General features: G+C 41.1%; 1 protein-coding gene across 1 annotated transcript; it reads left to right on the top strand.

The window, feature by feature from the left end:
* Positions 1–13,565: 13,565 nt before the first annotated feature.
* Positions 13,566–15,615, top strand: LOC138357940 (mucin-22-like). The gene is made up of 2 exons (XM_069315120.1): positions 13,566–13,575; positions 13,973–15,615. Exons 1-2 carry the CDS (start codon positions 13,566–13,568, stop codon positions 15,613–15,615), a joined length of 1,653 nt encoding a protein of 550 aa, XP_069171221.1.
* Positions 15,616–16,437: the final 822 nt, after the last annotated feature.

The raw sequence follows: 16,437 nt of genomic DNA, 5'->3' as shown, positions 1-16,437 counted from the left end.
TTACGTCTTCATGTGGTGGAGTGATAGTTGGAGTTGCTTCTACTTCATAGACTCTGGAGAGGGCGTCGGCTATGATGTTGTCAGAACCCTTGATATAGCGGATCTCCAGGTTGAAATTTTGCAGATATAAAGCCCATCGTAGAAGACGTTGGTTATTGAATTGGCCTTGATGTAAGAAGCGGAGAGGATTGTGGTCTGAGAAGATGGTGGTAGACCTGGCACCTTGTAGGTATGGAGCAAAGTGCTGGAGATTGAGGACGATGGAGAGTAGCTCCTTCTCGATAGTGCTGTAGTTCCTCTGGTGGGGTTTCAACTTGTAGTTGTAGTAGCTGACAGGCAGAACCTCCTCGCCTCGTTGCTGCATCAGGACACCCCCGATGCCGGTACCACTGACGTCGACATGAAGGATGAAAGGCTTGGTGATATCTGGCGAGGCGAGAATAAGATTAGAACAGAGGAGGAATTTGAGTTGTTCGAAAGCAACGGTTTGCTGCATGGTCCAGTTATACCGTTGCTTGGGACTGGTTAAAGTAATTAATGGTGTTGCTACGGTACTAAAAATTTTTCACAAACCTACGGTAGTAGGAGGCAAGACCAAGGAAGCGCAGGAGCTGCTTCCTGGTGGTAGGCTGTGGATAATGCTGGATGGCTTGAGTGTGTGTGTTTAACGGAGCTAGGCTGCCACTCCCAATTACATGACCCAGATAACGCACTTTACCTTTGGGAAAGGTGGACTTGCCCAGGTTGATGGTGAGGCCGGCTGTCAGGAGCTTGGCGAACACTCGTTGCAGCTGGAGCAGATGTTCGCTCCAGGTGTTGGATGCTACAACGATATCATCCAAATAGGCGTAGGTGTTATCCAAGCCCTGGATGACGCGGTTGACAGCTCTCTGAAAGGTGGCCGGGGCATTACATAGTCCGAAAGGAAGGCGTTCATATCTGAAAAGTCCAAAGGGAGTGATAAAGGCAGATATTTCTTTGGCTCGCTCTGTTAGACACACTTGGTAATACCCCTTGAGCAAGTCCACTTGGGACAAGTACTGGGCATTACCAATGACGTCAAGAATGTCATCTATCCGTGGCAAGGGGTATGCATCCTTGACAGTCACATTATTTAATTTACGGTAGTCCGTGCAAAGTCTAACCTTACCTTGGGGTTTTGGCACCAAGATACAGGGTGAGGCCCAGGGGGACTCACAAGGTGTAGCCAGTCCATGATCCAAGAGGTACTGCATCTCAGCACGCATGACTTCCTTCTTGCTAGGGCTGATTCGGTAGAAGGGTTGATGAATCGGCCGGGTGTCAGGGAGCAGTTGGATGTCGTGCTGAGTTACATTACACTCTTGTGGATCATCTCGGAACAACTCCTGATGTTCTTTGAAGATTTTGATGAGAGGTGCACTATGATTGTCCTGAAAATAATTATGAAGATCAGTTAGGATTTCCGAATTGGAAAGCGCTGACTCCGTTTCAGTGCTTTCGGGAGGAGAAGCAGGGAAGGTCTCACTGTGGATGTATGGCTCTTTAAAGGAAGAATATGTTATCATTACAGTGGGAGGAGTACCGTTATATAGCTTCAGGAGGTTGACGTGGCACAACTGGGTCTTCCGCCGCCTATCTGGAGTTTCTAGAGAGTAGTTGTGGTTGTTTCTGCACTCCTTGTTGCGGTAGGGTCCTGAAAACCTCTTTTGCAAAGGAGAACCTGGGATAGGGAAATAGGCAAGTACGAAGTCTCCCGGTTTAAATTTCCTTACTTTGCTGGTCTGGTCGTAATGAGCCTTCATTCTCTCCTGTGCTTTCAATAGATTATCGTTGGCAAAACTGTGTACCCTCTCTAGAATGTGTTGTAGGTTTTGAAGAAACTGGGGTACATTTACAAAAAAGCCTCCAGATCTTTAGCCCCTGCTATTGCCTTGCTCTTCAACAAGTCACTTGAACTCCAAACCTTCCCAGATATTCTAAAAAAAGCGAGAGTAACGCCTGTCCACAAATGTGGTAATCTCACAGATGTTAACAACTACAGACCTATATCTATCCTGCCAAACTTGTCAAAAATTTTTGAAAAACTAATCTATAAGCAGCTTTACTCATATCTAGCCAAACTCAATATACTTAGCCCTTGCCAATATGGCTTCAGACCCAAAAAAAGCACTAACGATGCACTTATTAGTATGCTTAACTCGATTCATACAGCTCTTGATAAAAATGAGTTCTCTGTTGGGTTGTTTGTGGACCTGCGTAAAGCTTTTGACACTGTCAACCACCAAAACCTTCTTCTTAAATTACATCATTATGGAGTCAGAGGACACTCCCTACAATACCTCAAATCCTACCTTACTGACAGGCTCCAATATGTTTCTGTGAATAATACAGTTTCTCCCACCCTACCCATCAACATTGGTGTTCCCCAGGGCAGCATACTTGGCCCTCTCCTCTTTCTCATCTACATTAATGACCTTCCAAATGCCTCCCAACACCTCAAACCAATTCTATTTGCTGACGACACAACCTTCATTTACTCCAGTCCTGATCCCCTTGCTCTAAATGCCACAGTAAATACTGAGCTAAATAAAGTCCATCTGTGGCTAACTGCCAACAAACTCACCCTTAACATTGACAAAACCTTTTATATTCTGTTTGGCAATAAATCCTCTAATCAAATAAATCTCAAAATAAACAATACCCAAATTTGTAACAAATTAGATGGCAAATTCCTTGGCATTCTCATTGACCACAAGCTTAATTTCCAGGGACACATTCTAAACATATCAAAAAAAGTTTCAAAAACTGTGGGCATTCTTTCTAAGATCAGATATTATGTACCACGCCCTGCCCTGGTGACACTCTATTACTCCCTTATCTATCCATATCTCAACTATGGTATTTGTGCTTGGGGCTCTACTACCCAAAATCACTTACGTCCTCTAATTTCTCAACACAAAGCTGCTATTAGGACAATATCCAATTCTGGCCCCAGACATCACTCGGTACCCCTACTTAAATCTCTGAATATGTTAGACATTAAGTCACTGCACATTCTCTCATGTGTATTATACATATATAAAACGCTAAACTATAATGCCAATCCTGATCTCAAAAGCTTCATAGAAGGTTGTAACAGAACCCATGAGCATCACACCAGAAATAAATACAGTTTTGATATTCCTAGAGTACGACTTAATCAAACTAGAAATGCTCTACAAATCAAGGGGCCCAGAATGTGGAATGACCTTCCCAACCATGTTAAAGACTGTACCTCTCTCAAGCAGTTTAAGTTAAAAGCGAAGCTATACCTAATAAATTCCCTTTAACCTACCTTACCCTTCTATTGTCAACCAATGTCTGTTTTTTTCTTTAAAGAGCGCTGTTTGTCGACATAATTGTATTTGTGCTGCTTTTTCATCTATGTTTTCATTTCTTGTTTTCATTCTACTCATTATGCTCAATTAGTATTAAGCTTATCATTTAAGTTTATCATGCCCGAAACGCTTTGCGTAATAGTGGCTTTAGGCATTGTATGTACTAGCTCTACCTATAAGTCAAACAATCCTTGTAAATATTTATTGTATGTATGTACCTTACCTAAATAAAATTGTATTGTATTGTATTGTATTCTGATGCTCACTGAAGGTGGCATCACGTAGAGAGTCTTTGAAAGCTTTGAGAGGAGTACGGCACTTACGTCCGTAGAGCATCTCATAAGGAGATACTCCTAGAGACTCATTGGGAAGACTTCTATAGATGCACATTATCAGGTCAATTTGCTTATCCCAATCCTTAGAGGTTTCATTACAAAACTTCTTCAGGAGTGCTTTAATAGTCCGATGACTATGCTCAAGAGAACCCTGTGAAGCAGGATGATAGGGGCTGGACAGTACCTGTTTGATGTTGAACTCTTCCAGTGTCCTCTTGAAGAGATCACTGGTGAAGTTGGTGCCACAGTCGCTCTGAACCTCCCTTGGAAATCCATACTGGGTGAAGATCTTCAATAAATGTTTCACAACCGTAGCAGCCGTAATGTTCTTTACTGGAACTGCTATGGGGAATCTGGTGGTAGGACACAGGATGGTTAAGATATAGGCGTTACCTGAACTGGTCCGAGGTAAAGGACCAACACAGTCTATAATAAGTCTGTGGAAAGGTTCCGCAGGCACCTGTATGGGAATCAGTGGTGCTCTGGGGATAGAGATGTTCGGTTTACCTGCCAGCTGACATGTATGACACTGTTTGACGTACTGTTTGACGCTATTTACCATACCTGGCCAGTAGTAGTCTTGACGGATTCCATGGTAGGTCTTGTTAAATCCGTAGTGTGAGAGTGCTCCGTGGGCCAGGTGTAGAATAGTGGGCCGCAGGCTGGCAGGAATCACTAGTTGTTCGACGTTGGCCCAATCGTCCTCCTCCTTCAGTTTACTGGGTCTATATCTGCGGTAGAGCAACTCGTTCTCTAGGAAGAACCCAGGAATACTGTCAGGTTGAGTCTCAGCCTGGAAAAATAATGGTGTCAAGGTAAGATCTTCCCTCTGTAACTTATGGAACTCCAACTTGGTCAGATTCGGGGGTAGTTTCTGAGGGTCTTGAGGGACAGCGGTAGTAGTAGAGTCAGCTGGCTGTGGTCGTGCAGCTTGTGCACGGGTGGTCACTAAAACCAGAGGAGAAACTTCATCACTCTCTTGAACCTTTGCTGGAACATACTCAAAGATGGGATTATCCATTACAGAGGTACACACCTGGGGTTTGTCCATGACGATCAGGTTGGTCGGTTGCAGGTCTTCTGCCAAGTCGTTGCCCAGGAGAAGTTGCACTCCAGGCATGGGAAAAGGCTTTTCCCTGATGGCGACTTGGACTTCTCCGGTCACGAAGGGACAATCCAGGTGGACTCTGGCGAGAGGATAAGGAGTGGTAGCAGTGAGGTCAGTGATGAAGACAGTTTCTCCGGTGTAGGCGATATTGGGCACAGCTGATTTCAAAATAATTGATTGAAGAGCCGCTGTGTCCCTCAAGATCTTCAGTTTGAAACGTCCCTCCGGATTTGAACCGTTGGTAGAGACAGTTCCAGTATACAGGTGTTTACTGAAAAGAGAAAGATCATTAACATGAACACCAACATTCATCACAGGCTTACCGGACTTAGGAGGAGTCTGTTTGGGTTTAGTGGATTCAGTATTTCCTTTGTATTGAGACTTACCACATTTATCTATGGTATGTCCATAGAGTCTACAATACTTACAGTACAATTGCGAGCCAGCTTGATCGGTACTCACTTTCTCGTAACTGTACCAAGACTTCTTACTGGAAGATGGTTCTGGTGTCAGCCGGTGGATGAGGCTGTAAGTGTCAGCCGACTTAGCACATTTTAGGTAGTCGGTCTCTTCTTTATCTGCTAAATATAAACGGACAGGAGGCGGCACACGCCTCAAGAATTCTTCAACCAGCATGAGGTTGACGAGTTCTGCAAAGGTAGAGACATGTGCTGCTTCCAGCCATTTCATAAAATATCTCCTTTTGGTATTAGCAAATTCGAGAAAGGTAGTGGTACTTGCCTTCAGGTGGTCACGGAATTTCCTTCGATAGCTTTCGGTGGAGAGAAGGTAGGCGTCCAACACTGCTTGTTTCAGAGTCTGGTAGTCATTCTCAGTCGCCAAAGTACTGAGTGTAACTGGAGCTCTACCTGTGAGATGTACTCTGAGAAGGGATGCCCATTGGTCGACAGGCCAACTTAGTTGATTAGCAAGGGTCTCAAAGGTGGTAAAAAATACATCAACTTCTGTCTCTACGAATGGTGGCATTAACTTACTTGCATGTGAGATATTGAAACTGACAGGAAGACTGGCGGTAGCTTGCTGGCGTTGAGCGAGGTGTGTAGTTTCCAACGCGAATTCTTGTTGACGACATTCCATAGCCAGAGTTGCTTGTTGTTTGTCATGCTCGCGTTGCATCTCTAATTGGCGTTGTTTTGTTTCAAGCTGTATTCGTTCCCGCTCACGGAGTATTGCAATCTCACGTTCTTGTTCTTCTTTCCTCAAGGCGGCTTCCTCTTTCCTCAGTTGTAGAGCTTCTCTTTGTTGTTCGCGTTCGATCTTGGCAAGCTCTATTTTGAGTTTCATCGTTGCCAAATCAGTTTTATCTGCAATAAAGTAAGTTTCAGAGTCTATCTTACCTTCCTCTAAGAGATGATCCAGTAACAGGTTATGTAATTCATTTTTGTTGGCTTGGTAGGGAACTTCTAGTTGATACTCATGTGCAAGAGTTTGTAATTCAGTCCTCTTGGCACGACTTAAGGTTCCTATTTCACCTGCTGGATCTGCACGGAAAGCTTGGAGACGAAACATGGTGAAATTAGCAAATAAATGCACAACGAATATACTGTTGTGATATAGTGAATGTCAGAAACAGGACAACGTGGCAACTGGTACCTATCCTGTGGAATCGTTAACAATTAATGTTAATTTCAAGATGATAAATGATTAATAAATCAAGGTCGCAGGAAATCTTGTACCCGGTACTCATGTAAGAGGATAAGGGCAAGAAAATCCTACTAAACAAGCGAAACTGAGTTTCTAAAACAAATGAAACAGTTAATTACCTCAAAAGTGAATTAGGTAGTCCAAGAATGTAGGCATACCTTGCCAAGTCTCTATAGGACATAAGCAAGTTTTTCCCACTGAAATTAATATGATACTTACAGAATTAGCGAACTTTTGTGCTCTGAAAAAGAAGGCTAATTCCCTACCAATGTAAATATCATCATCTCTGACCGACGTGTAGGGGTGCGAGGTGTCAACTGGTGACGAGAACTGCTGCTGAGGTCTCAATTCAGCAACTAAAGTTCATGCAAGAGGAACTATGACCCTCTTTATCCTCCTACCGTCGGATTGCAGAAGATTAGGTGCACTTGACCCGGGGACAGACCACAGTACCAGGGTACCAATATGATGATCTGCCGAAAATATGAGAAATATCCTTGGGACAAAAGATGGTAAACACGAGTAATAACACGGAGGGAGAGATGACCAATTAAGAGAATGACTGAGGCCTACAGTCACCACGTAATCCAAAGTTGTCTCACCTTCACCATATGCTACTCTCGGAATGCACAATACACACAGCACCATATGAAAATAAAATTGAATATTGAAAACAGTGAAAAGTTACTTTACCAAAGCCAAAAACCCTTACTACAAATTTACGATCTGGTACCAGTACCTGAGTGAAGCTCCGTGGACAGGCCCCCATGTAATGTGACGGTAAAGCGTTGGTGTTCGGCTGTTTCAAAAGCTGGGGGCAGGGCTTCGTCACATAACAAAAAAAAAAGAGAAGTTTGTCCTTTTGTCTGTGGTAAGGTAATGGGAAGACACACAAAACACAAAGTATAAACAATGAAATTTTAATTACTCTAGAAAACAAGATATGAATAAAGACAATCTCGTAAAATTCAAAACAAGTCAACAAACAAAACAACATGAATAATTACGGGCAATGAAAAGTTACTCTAAGACAAGTAAGTGCAAGTTAAAATAAATCAAATAAGTGAGGTGCTGGGAATACTGGCTTCAAGCTGCCACCTCCCTTAGTACACGACAGCCAGGGCTTAGTCTACTAATAGAGAGATGTCAACTCCATGGAGCACAGAGATATTCTGAGGAGTCGGCGTGCAGCTGGCCCAGACGTCGACTCATGGGGTGGCGTGAGTGCAGGTGCGGCGAGACACCAGCCAATCAGCAACAGGCAGGCGGAGAATGAGCAGTTTGCTGGTTGACGGCGGGCGGTAGCCGGTGTGTCGAGTTGTGCTTGGTACGCTTTGCTTTCTGGGCAAAACGTTTGGTGATACTGGTGGACGTATCTTCAATATAGTACCTTGCACTTGAAAGACGTAAATATGTAGGGAAGAGCAGGCTCAATCTCTTTTGAAAGAGATTATCGTCACAATATATATATATACATACATATATATATATATATATATATATATATATATATATATATATATATATATATATATATATATATATATATATATATATATATTGTGACGATAATCTCTTCTAATCTAATGTGACGATAACCCTAGGCAAATCGGGCCTTGAATAGTAGGCTGAGAAGTGAGTTCTGGCTACTAGGTACGACATATATATATATATATATATATATATATATATATATATATATATATATATATATATATATATATATATATATATATATATATATATGACAATGTCAGACCACGGAGGAAAAATGAAACAGGAATTTCCTTAAGAACTTTCGTATATTAATACATATTCAGAAGGAGCCACTCCATCTTCACTCCTTCTGAAGATGTATTAATATACGAAAGTACTTAAGGAAATTCCTGTTTCATTTTTCCTCCGTGGTCTGACATTGTCACATTTTTAATCACGTGTTTATTTTCGTGATATACACACACATATATATATATATATATATATATATATATATATATATATATATATATATATATATATATATTATATATATATATATATATATATATATATATATATATATATATATATATGTATATATATACATATATATATATATATATATATATATATATATATATATATATACATATATATATATATATATATATATATATATATATATATATATATATATATATATATATATATATATATATATATATATACAACTTTAGAACACTTTCCCACCAGGAGACTCGAACCCTAGCCAGCACAGAAGCCTTCCAGCAACTGGCATAACAGGTACGCCTTAACCCGCTCCACCACCCGCTCAGACCCTTAAAAGAGATGGTAATTTCGGAGTATTTAAATACCCCAAAGATCAACACCTCCCAAGAGCACCAGAGCAAGTGAGGGGTCATTTATACGTTAATTTCATCAAGTCCCTGTTAATATGGGAAGACACAGTGTCTCTGCTTAAGGCACAACTCTCCTAAACACGAGAGTTAAGTATATATATATATATATATATATATATATATATATATATATATATATATATATATATATATATATATATATATATATATATATATATATATATATATATATATATATATATATAAATATATATATATATATAGTAATACTTTTTACTCCTTTACGGATTATTTCTTTCAGAAAAGAAAAGAGTTGAAAGAAATAATCCGTAAAGGAGTAAAAAGCACTACTCCTAACCAAAACATGAACCTGATAATATTCTACAAAACCAAGAGGACTTCCGAACTCCTTATCAAAAACAGCCCAAAGTCGACGGAAAACCCTCTACAGCAGTCAAGCGTTGTATACATGTACACTTGCCCCCACGAAGGATGTAACCTTCAATCTAAGTACATAGGTATGACGTCGACCAAGCTGACGAGGCGTTTGACATGCCATTTTCAATCCGGTGGGCCCCCAGGAATCACATGAGACAAGCCCATGACATCACCCTAACAAGAGAAATGTTGAACATAAATACCTGTATAATAGACAAAACCCAAGATGCAAGAAGATTTAAATTCTTGAAGCAATTCACATAAGAATAGAACAACCTACCATGAACACCCAAATCACGGAACTATTTACTCTACCCACCATGAGAGTAAGGACAAGACCAGAACATAACGATGCCAACACAGAAGACAATGTTCAACATAACAGGCCAATTACACTTTATATATATATATATATATATATATATATATATATATATATATATATATATATATATATATATATATATATATTATTAAATATGACCGAAAAAGTAAGATTAATAATTCTAACACGAATTTTCTCAATCTTTCGTACATTTCGTTTCACTGTTGGAGGTAAATCAAAAATCAATTCTCCAAAATTCATTTTTATTTCTAGTCTGACGCGACACGAGCGCGTTTCGTAAAACTTATTACATTTTCAAAGACTTTAGTTCACAAATACACAACTGAATAGAACTTACGCATCTCCGATTTTATATCTACTTTTGAGTGAGGTGGAAGGGGTGATGTGGCATTAACACAAGACAAAACAAGATGTGGTATTAATAGGGTATTAATTTCATCAACACAAGACAGAACAAGAGCATTAATAGGGTATTAATTTCATCAACACAAGACAGAACACGAAACAATGGATATTGAATAGAAGTGTTTGTAGAAAGCCTATTGGTCCATATTTCTTGATGCTTCTATATTGGAGTGGAGTCTTGAGGTGGGTAGAATATAGTTGTGCAATAATTGGCTGTTGATTGCTGGTGTTGACTTCTTGATGTGTAGTGCCTCGCAAACATCAAGCCGCCTGCTATCGCTGTATCTATCGATGATTTCTGTGTTGTTTACTAGGATTTCTCTGGCGATGGTTTGGTTGTGGGAAGAGATTATATGTTCCTTAATGGAGCCCTGTTGCTTATGCATCGTTAAACGCCTAGAAAGAGATGTTGTTGTCTTGCCTATATACTGGGATTTTTGGGAGCTTACAGTCCCCAAGAGGGCATTTGAAGGCATAGACGACGTTAGTCTCTTTTAAAGCGTTCTGTTTTGTGTCTGGAGAGTTTCTCATGAGTAGGCTGGCCGTTTTTCTGGTTTTATAGTAAATCGTCAGTTGTATCCTCTGATTTTTGTCTGTAGGGATAACGTTTCTATTAACAATATCTTTCAGGACCCTTTCCTCCGTTTTATGAGCTGTGGAAAAGAAGTTCCTGTAAAATAGTCTAATAGGGGGTATAGGTGTTGTGTTAGTTGTCTCTTCAGAGGTTGCATGGCTTTTCACTTTCCTTCTTATGATGTCTTCGACGAAACCATTGGAGAAGCCGTTATTGACTAGGACCTCCAATGGTCCTAGTCCAATGGTTTCGTCGAAGACATCATAAGAAGGAAAGTGAAAAGCCATGCAACCTCTGAAGAGACAACTAACACAACACCTATACCCCCTATTAGACTATTTTACAGGAACTTCTTTTCCACAGCTCATAAAACGGAGGAAAGGGTCCTGAAAGATATCGTTAATAGAAACGTTATCCCTACAGACAAAAATCAGAGGATACAACTGACGATTTACTATAAAACCAGAAAAACGGCCAGCCTACTCATGAGAAACTCTCCAGACACAAAACAGAACGCTTTAAAAGAGACTAACGTCGTCTATGCCTTCAAATGCCCTCTTGGGGACTGTAAGCTCCAAAAAAACCAGTATATAGGCAAGACAACAACATCTCTTTCTAGGCGTTTAACGATGCATAAGCAACAGGGCTCCATTAAGGAACATATAATCTCTTCCCACAACCAAACCATCGCCAGAGAAATCCTAGTAAACAACACAGAAATCATCGATAGATACAGCGATAGCAGGCGGCTTGACGTTTGCGAGGCACTACACATCAAGAAGTCAACACCAGCAATCAACAGCCAATTATTGCACAACTATATTCTACCCACCTCAAGACTCCACTCCAATATAGAAGCATCAAGAAATATGGACCAATAGGCTTTCTACAAACACTTCTATTCAATATCCATTGTTTCGTGTTCTGTCTTGTGTTGATGAAATTAATACCCTATTAATACTCTTGTTCTGTCTTGTGTTGATGAAATTAATACCCTATTAATACCACATCTTGTTCTGTCTTGTGTTAATGCCACATCACCCCTTCCACCTCACTCAAAAGTAGATATAAAATCGGAGATGCGTAAGTTCTATTCAGTTGTGTATTTGTGAACTAAAGTCTTTGAAAATGTAATAAGTTTTACGAAACGCGCTCGTGTCGCGTCAGACTAGAAATAAAAATGAATTTTGGAGAATTGATTTTTGATTTACCTCCAACAGTGAAACGAAATGTACGAAAGATTGAGAAAATTCGTGTTAGAATTATTAATCTTACTTTTTCGGTCATATTTAATAATATATGTCTACAGGAAAGACTGCTACCAAAATATACTAATATATATATATATATATATATATATATATATATATATATATATATATATATATATATATATATATATATATATATATATATATATATATATATATATATATATATATATATATATATATATATATATATATATATTGATAGCAGTATTTCTGCTGTTGTTGAATATGACTGAAAGGGTGAGATTCATGATTCTAACACGAATCTTCTCAATATTTCTTGTTTTTCTTCACTGTCGAGGGCAGTTGAAAAATTAACTCTCTTAAGATCATTTTTACACTTTATTACAGTCTGACGCCAAAAAATGTTTCTTGACAAGACAATTTTACCGTGTTTAACATCGGATTATATACTCTTTGGGTGAGGTGGTGGATGAATGCCATAATAAGGGGGTGTTAACTGGGTATTAAATATACCAATGAGTAAAAGGATCAGAGGTATTAATTAGGTATTAAATGTATCAATAGGGCAGCTTATGTTCCTTAGGTAGGGTCATTGGATGCTGTCTCTGCGTTGGCTCAGGGTCTTGAAGTGGGTAGAAGGTAATTATGTGTTAGCTGGTTGTTGATTGCTGGTCTAGACTTCTTAATATGTAGTGCCTCGCTGATGTCCAGTCTCCTGCCATCGTTATGTCTGTCGATTATTTCAGTGTTGCTTGTCAAGATGTCTCTGGTGATGGTCTGGTTGTGTGTGGAGATTACATGTTCCCAGACAGAGCCTTGTTGCTTGTGCATTGTTAATCGCCTAGAGAGAGACGTTGTTGTCTTGCCTATATAATAAGATCGTTGGGTCTGACAGTCCCCAAGTGGACATGTGAAGGCATAGACGACGTTAGTCTCTCTTAGGTGATTGGCTTGGTATCTGGAGAATTTTTCATAAGCAAGTTTACGGTCTTCTTGTTGCATCTTCTGATTTGTGTCTGCGGGGATAACGTTCCTTTCAATAATATCTTTCAAGACTCCTTCTTCCTCTTTATAGGCCGTAGAAAAGAAGTTCTAGTAAAACAATCTAATAGGAGGTACAGGTGTTGTGTTGGTAGTTTCTTCAAAGGTTGCATGGCGTGTCATCATTCTTTTAAAGACATCTCCAACATAACCATTAGGGGAAGCCTTTGTTGACTAGGATCTGCCTTATTCTACAAAGTTCCTCGTCGACCTGCTTCCAACCAGAGCTGTGAGTGAGAGCCCAGTCGACGTAAGCATTGTCAACACTCCACTTGTACCTGTCTGGGCAGTTACTTTTGGCATTAAGGCACATTTCTATGCTCGTTTCCTTAGTGTAGACTGCAGTATGAAAGCCTCTGTTCCTTTCCACGACTGTTACATCTAGAAAGGGCAGCTTCCCATCACTCTCCATCTCGTAAGTGAAACTTAACACGGAATTTTGCTGGAATGCCTCCTTCACCTGCTGCAAACGCCTGACATCAGGTACCTGCATAAATATATCGTCAACATACCTGCAGTATATGGCAGGTTTTAAGTCAAGTCAACTAAGACCCTCTCCTCTATGATACCCATATAAAAAGTGGCGAACAGGAGACCTTGGGGAGAACCCATGGCGACCCCACCCACCTGTTTATACATGTGACCATCGGGACTCAAAAATTTGCCTCTTTAGTGCAAGCTTCGAGTAACTTCCTCAGTATGCTCTCTGGTATGTCTCTCAGACGTGCTTCTGAGAGCCTACTATTATTACTGCACTTTCGTCCAACTATTATTGACCTCCAGCTCATTCTGAGGTACATTCCACCCTCCAAGATATAGTCATGACCGGGTATGTTGTGGGCATGACCAGGAATGTTGTGGGTACAAAGGAACATGTGTGTCGTTAATCTGAATGTCTCATGGTCTTTACGTCTGCCCCAGCTGCTACTGCTTACAGTATAATCTCTTGTGTTGTCTTAACTCACTGAGGACTGACAGGTGTTACAAAGCGTCACACAAGTGACGCCAGAGTGTCAACAAAGGTACGCGGGATGAAAACAAGCCGAGCATATCCCAGCATACTGCTACACTCCAAGGTGTGCCCGATTATACTGTTACACTCCAAGGCGTGCCCGATTATACTGTTACACTCCAAGGTGTGCCCGATTATACTGTTACACTCCAAGGCGTGCCCGATTATACCGTTACACTCCAAGGCGTGCCCGATTATACTGTTACACTCCAAGGCGTGCCCGATTATACTGTTACACTCCAAGGCGTGCCCGATTATACTGTTACACTCCAAGGCGTGCCCGATTATACTGTTACACTCCAAGGCGTGCCCGATTATACTGTTACACTCCAAGGCGTGCCCGATTATACTGCTACACTCCAAGGTGTGCCCGATTATACTGTTACACTCCAAGGCGTGCCCGATTATACTGTTACACTCCAAGGCGTGCCCGATTATACTGTTACACTCCAAGGCGTGGCCGATTATACTGTTACACTCCAAGGCGTGCCCGATTATACTGTTACACTCCAAGGCGTGCCCGATTATACTGTTACACTCCAAGGCGTGCCCGATTATACTGTTACACTCCAAGGCGTGCCCGATTATACCGTTACACTCCAAGGCGTGCCCGATTATACTGTTACACTCCAAGGCGTGCCCGATTATACTGTTACACTCCAAGGCGTGCCCGATTATACTGTTACACTCCAAGGCGTGCCCGATTATACTGTTACACTCCAAGGCGTGCCCGATTATACTGTTACACTCCAAGGCGTGCCCGATTATACTGCTACACTCCAAGGTGTGCCCGATTATACTGTTACACTCCAAGGTGTGCCCGATTATACTGCTACACTCCAAGGTGTGCCCGATTATACTGTTACACTCCAAGGTGTGCCCGATTATACTGTTACACTCCAAGGCGTGCCCGATTATACTGTTACACTCCAAGGCGTGCCCGATTATATTGTTACACTCCAAGGCGTGCCCGATTATACTGTTACACTCCAAGGCGTGCCCGATTATATTGTTACACTCCAAGGCGTGCCCGATTATACTGTTACACTCCAAGGCGTGCCCGATTATATTGTTACACTCCAAGGCGTGCCCGATTATACTGTTACACTCCAAGGCGTGCCCGATTATACTGCTACACTCCAGGGTGTGCCCGATTATACTGTTACACTCCAAGGTGTGCCCGATTATACTGTTACACTCCAAGGCGTGCCCGATTATACTGTTACACTCCAAGGCGTGCCCGATTATATTGTTACACTCCAAGGCGTGCCCGATTATACTGTTACACTCCAAGGCGTGCCCGATTATATTGTTACACTCCAAGGCGTGCCCGATTATATTGTTACACTCCAAGGCGTGCTCGACTATACTGTTACACTCCAAGGCGTGCCCGATTATATTGTTACACTCCAAGGCGTGCCCGATTATACTGTTACACTCCAAGGCGTGCCCGATTATATTGTTACACTCCAAGGCGTGCCCGATTATATTGTTACACTCCAAGGCGTGCCCGATTATACTGTTACACTCCAAGGCGTGCCCGATTATATTGTTACACTCCAAGGCGTGCCCGATTATACTGTTACACTCCAAGGCGTGCCCGAGCAGACACTTACACTTCAGATAAATGCCCAAATACATTCCAAAATATGCCCATCGACACAAGGCATACCCTCGTACAATATTACATCAAGCTGTACATCAGTCTTCTCTGCCAGTTCAGACTTGCTGAATTGATCCTTATTTTATTTATATATACATGAGTTTATACAATTTTCTAGTCACTAGCAATTATAGCGTTTTGGGGAAGTATATGTATAAATGTACCTGCCCAATTGTATTGTAAATATATGTATACAGAATATAAATTATGTAAATTTATTGTAAATTGTAAATTTAGTGCAAAAATAAATGCAAATGAATGTAAATCAATGTAAAACAAATGTATACAGCATTAAACACTGCAGTTAGGGCCAGACATGGCTGACCATGTTCATATTTGTTCAACCATCAAAAAAAAAGGAACGATGAAACTTATTTCAACGTGCATACTTAAGCTTATTTAAACGTGCTTATGCATGGTCCGGAATAGTTGAAGTCTAGGTGACTGCTCTCGTGTTCCAGCCCACTGTTGTGTCTGCATCTGGCTTACCAATTATTGCATATAAAAAAAGAAACGGGTTTCCAAAAATATTTTGTAATGTTAGGAGTACTTGAATATGCTATTCAGAGATGCTTAAAGCTACTGTGAGCCAGTATATCTATACTAGCTGAACCCGGCCACGCGTTGCTGTGGCTCAGTAACGCATGTAAGTTGCTGAGTCACAGCAATCTTTCCCCTGTCCCCCAGTCCTCCCCACCATTCCCCCCTCCCTAATCATTCCTCAATCCCCCATCCCCTCGTCCTCCCCAACCATTTCCCCACTCCCCCGTCCCACTCGGCCGACAGGGGAGCCGGTCGGCCGAGCGGACAGCACGCTGGACTTGTGATCCTGTGGTCCTGGGTTCGATCCCAGGCGCCGGCGAGAAACAATGGGCAGAGTTTCTTTCACCCTATGC

The sequence above is a fragment of the Procambarus clarkii genome, chromosome 80 (assembly GCF_040958095.1).
Source record: "Procambarus clarkii isolate CNS0578487 chromosome 80, FALCON_Pclarkii_2.0, whole genome shotgun sequence".
Taxonomy (NCBI): Eukaryota; Metazoa; Arthropoda; class Malacostraca; order Decapoda; family Cambaridae; genus Procambarus; species Procambarus clarkii.
The sequence above is the reverse complement of the archived record's forward strand: the minus strand, read 5'-3'. Positions and strand labels throughout refer to the sequence as shown.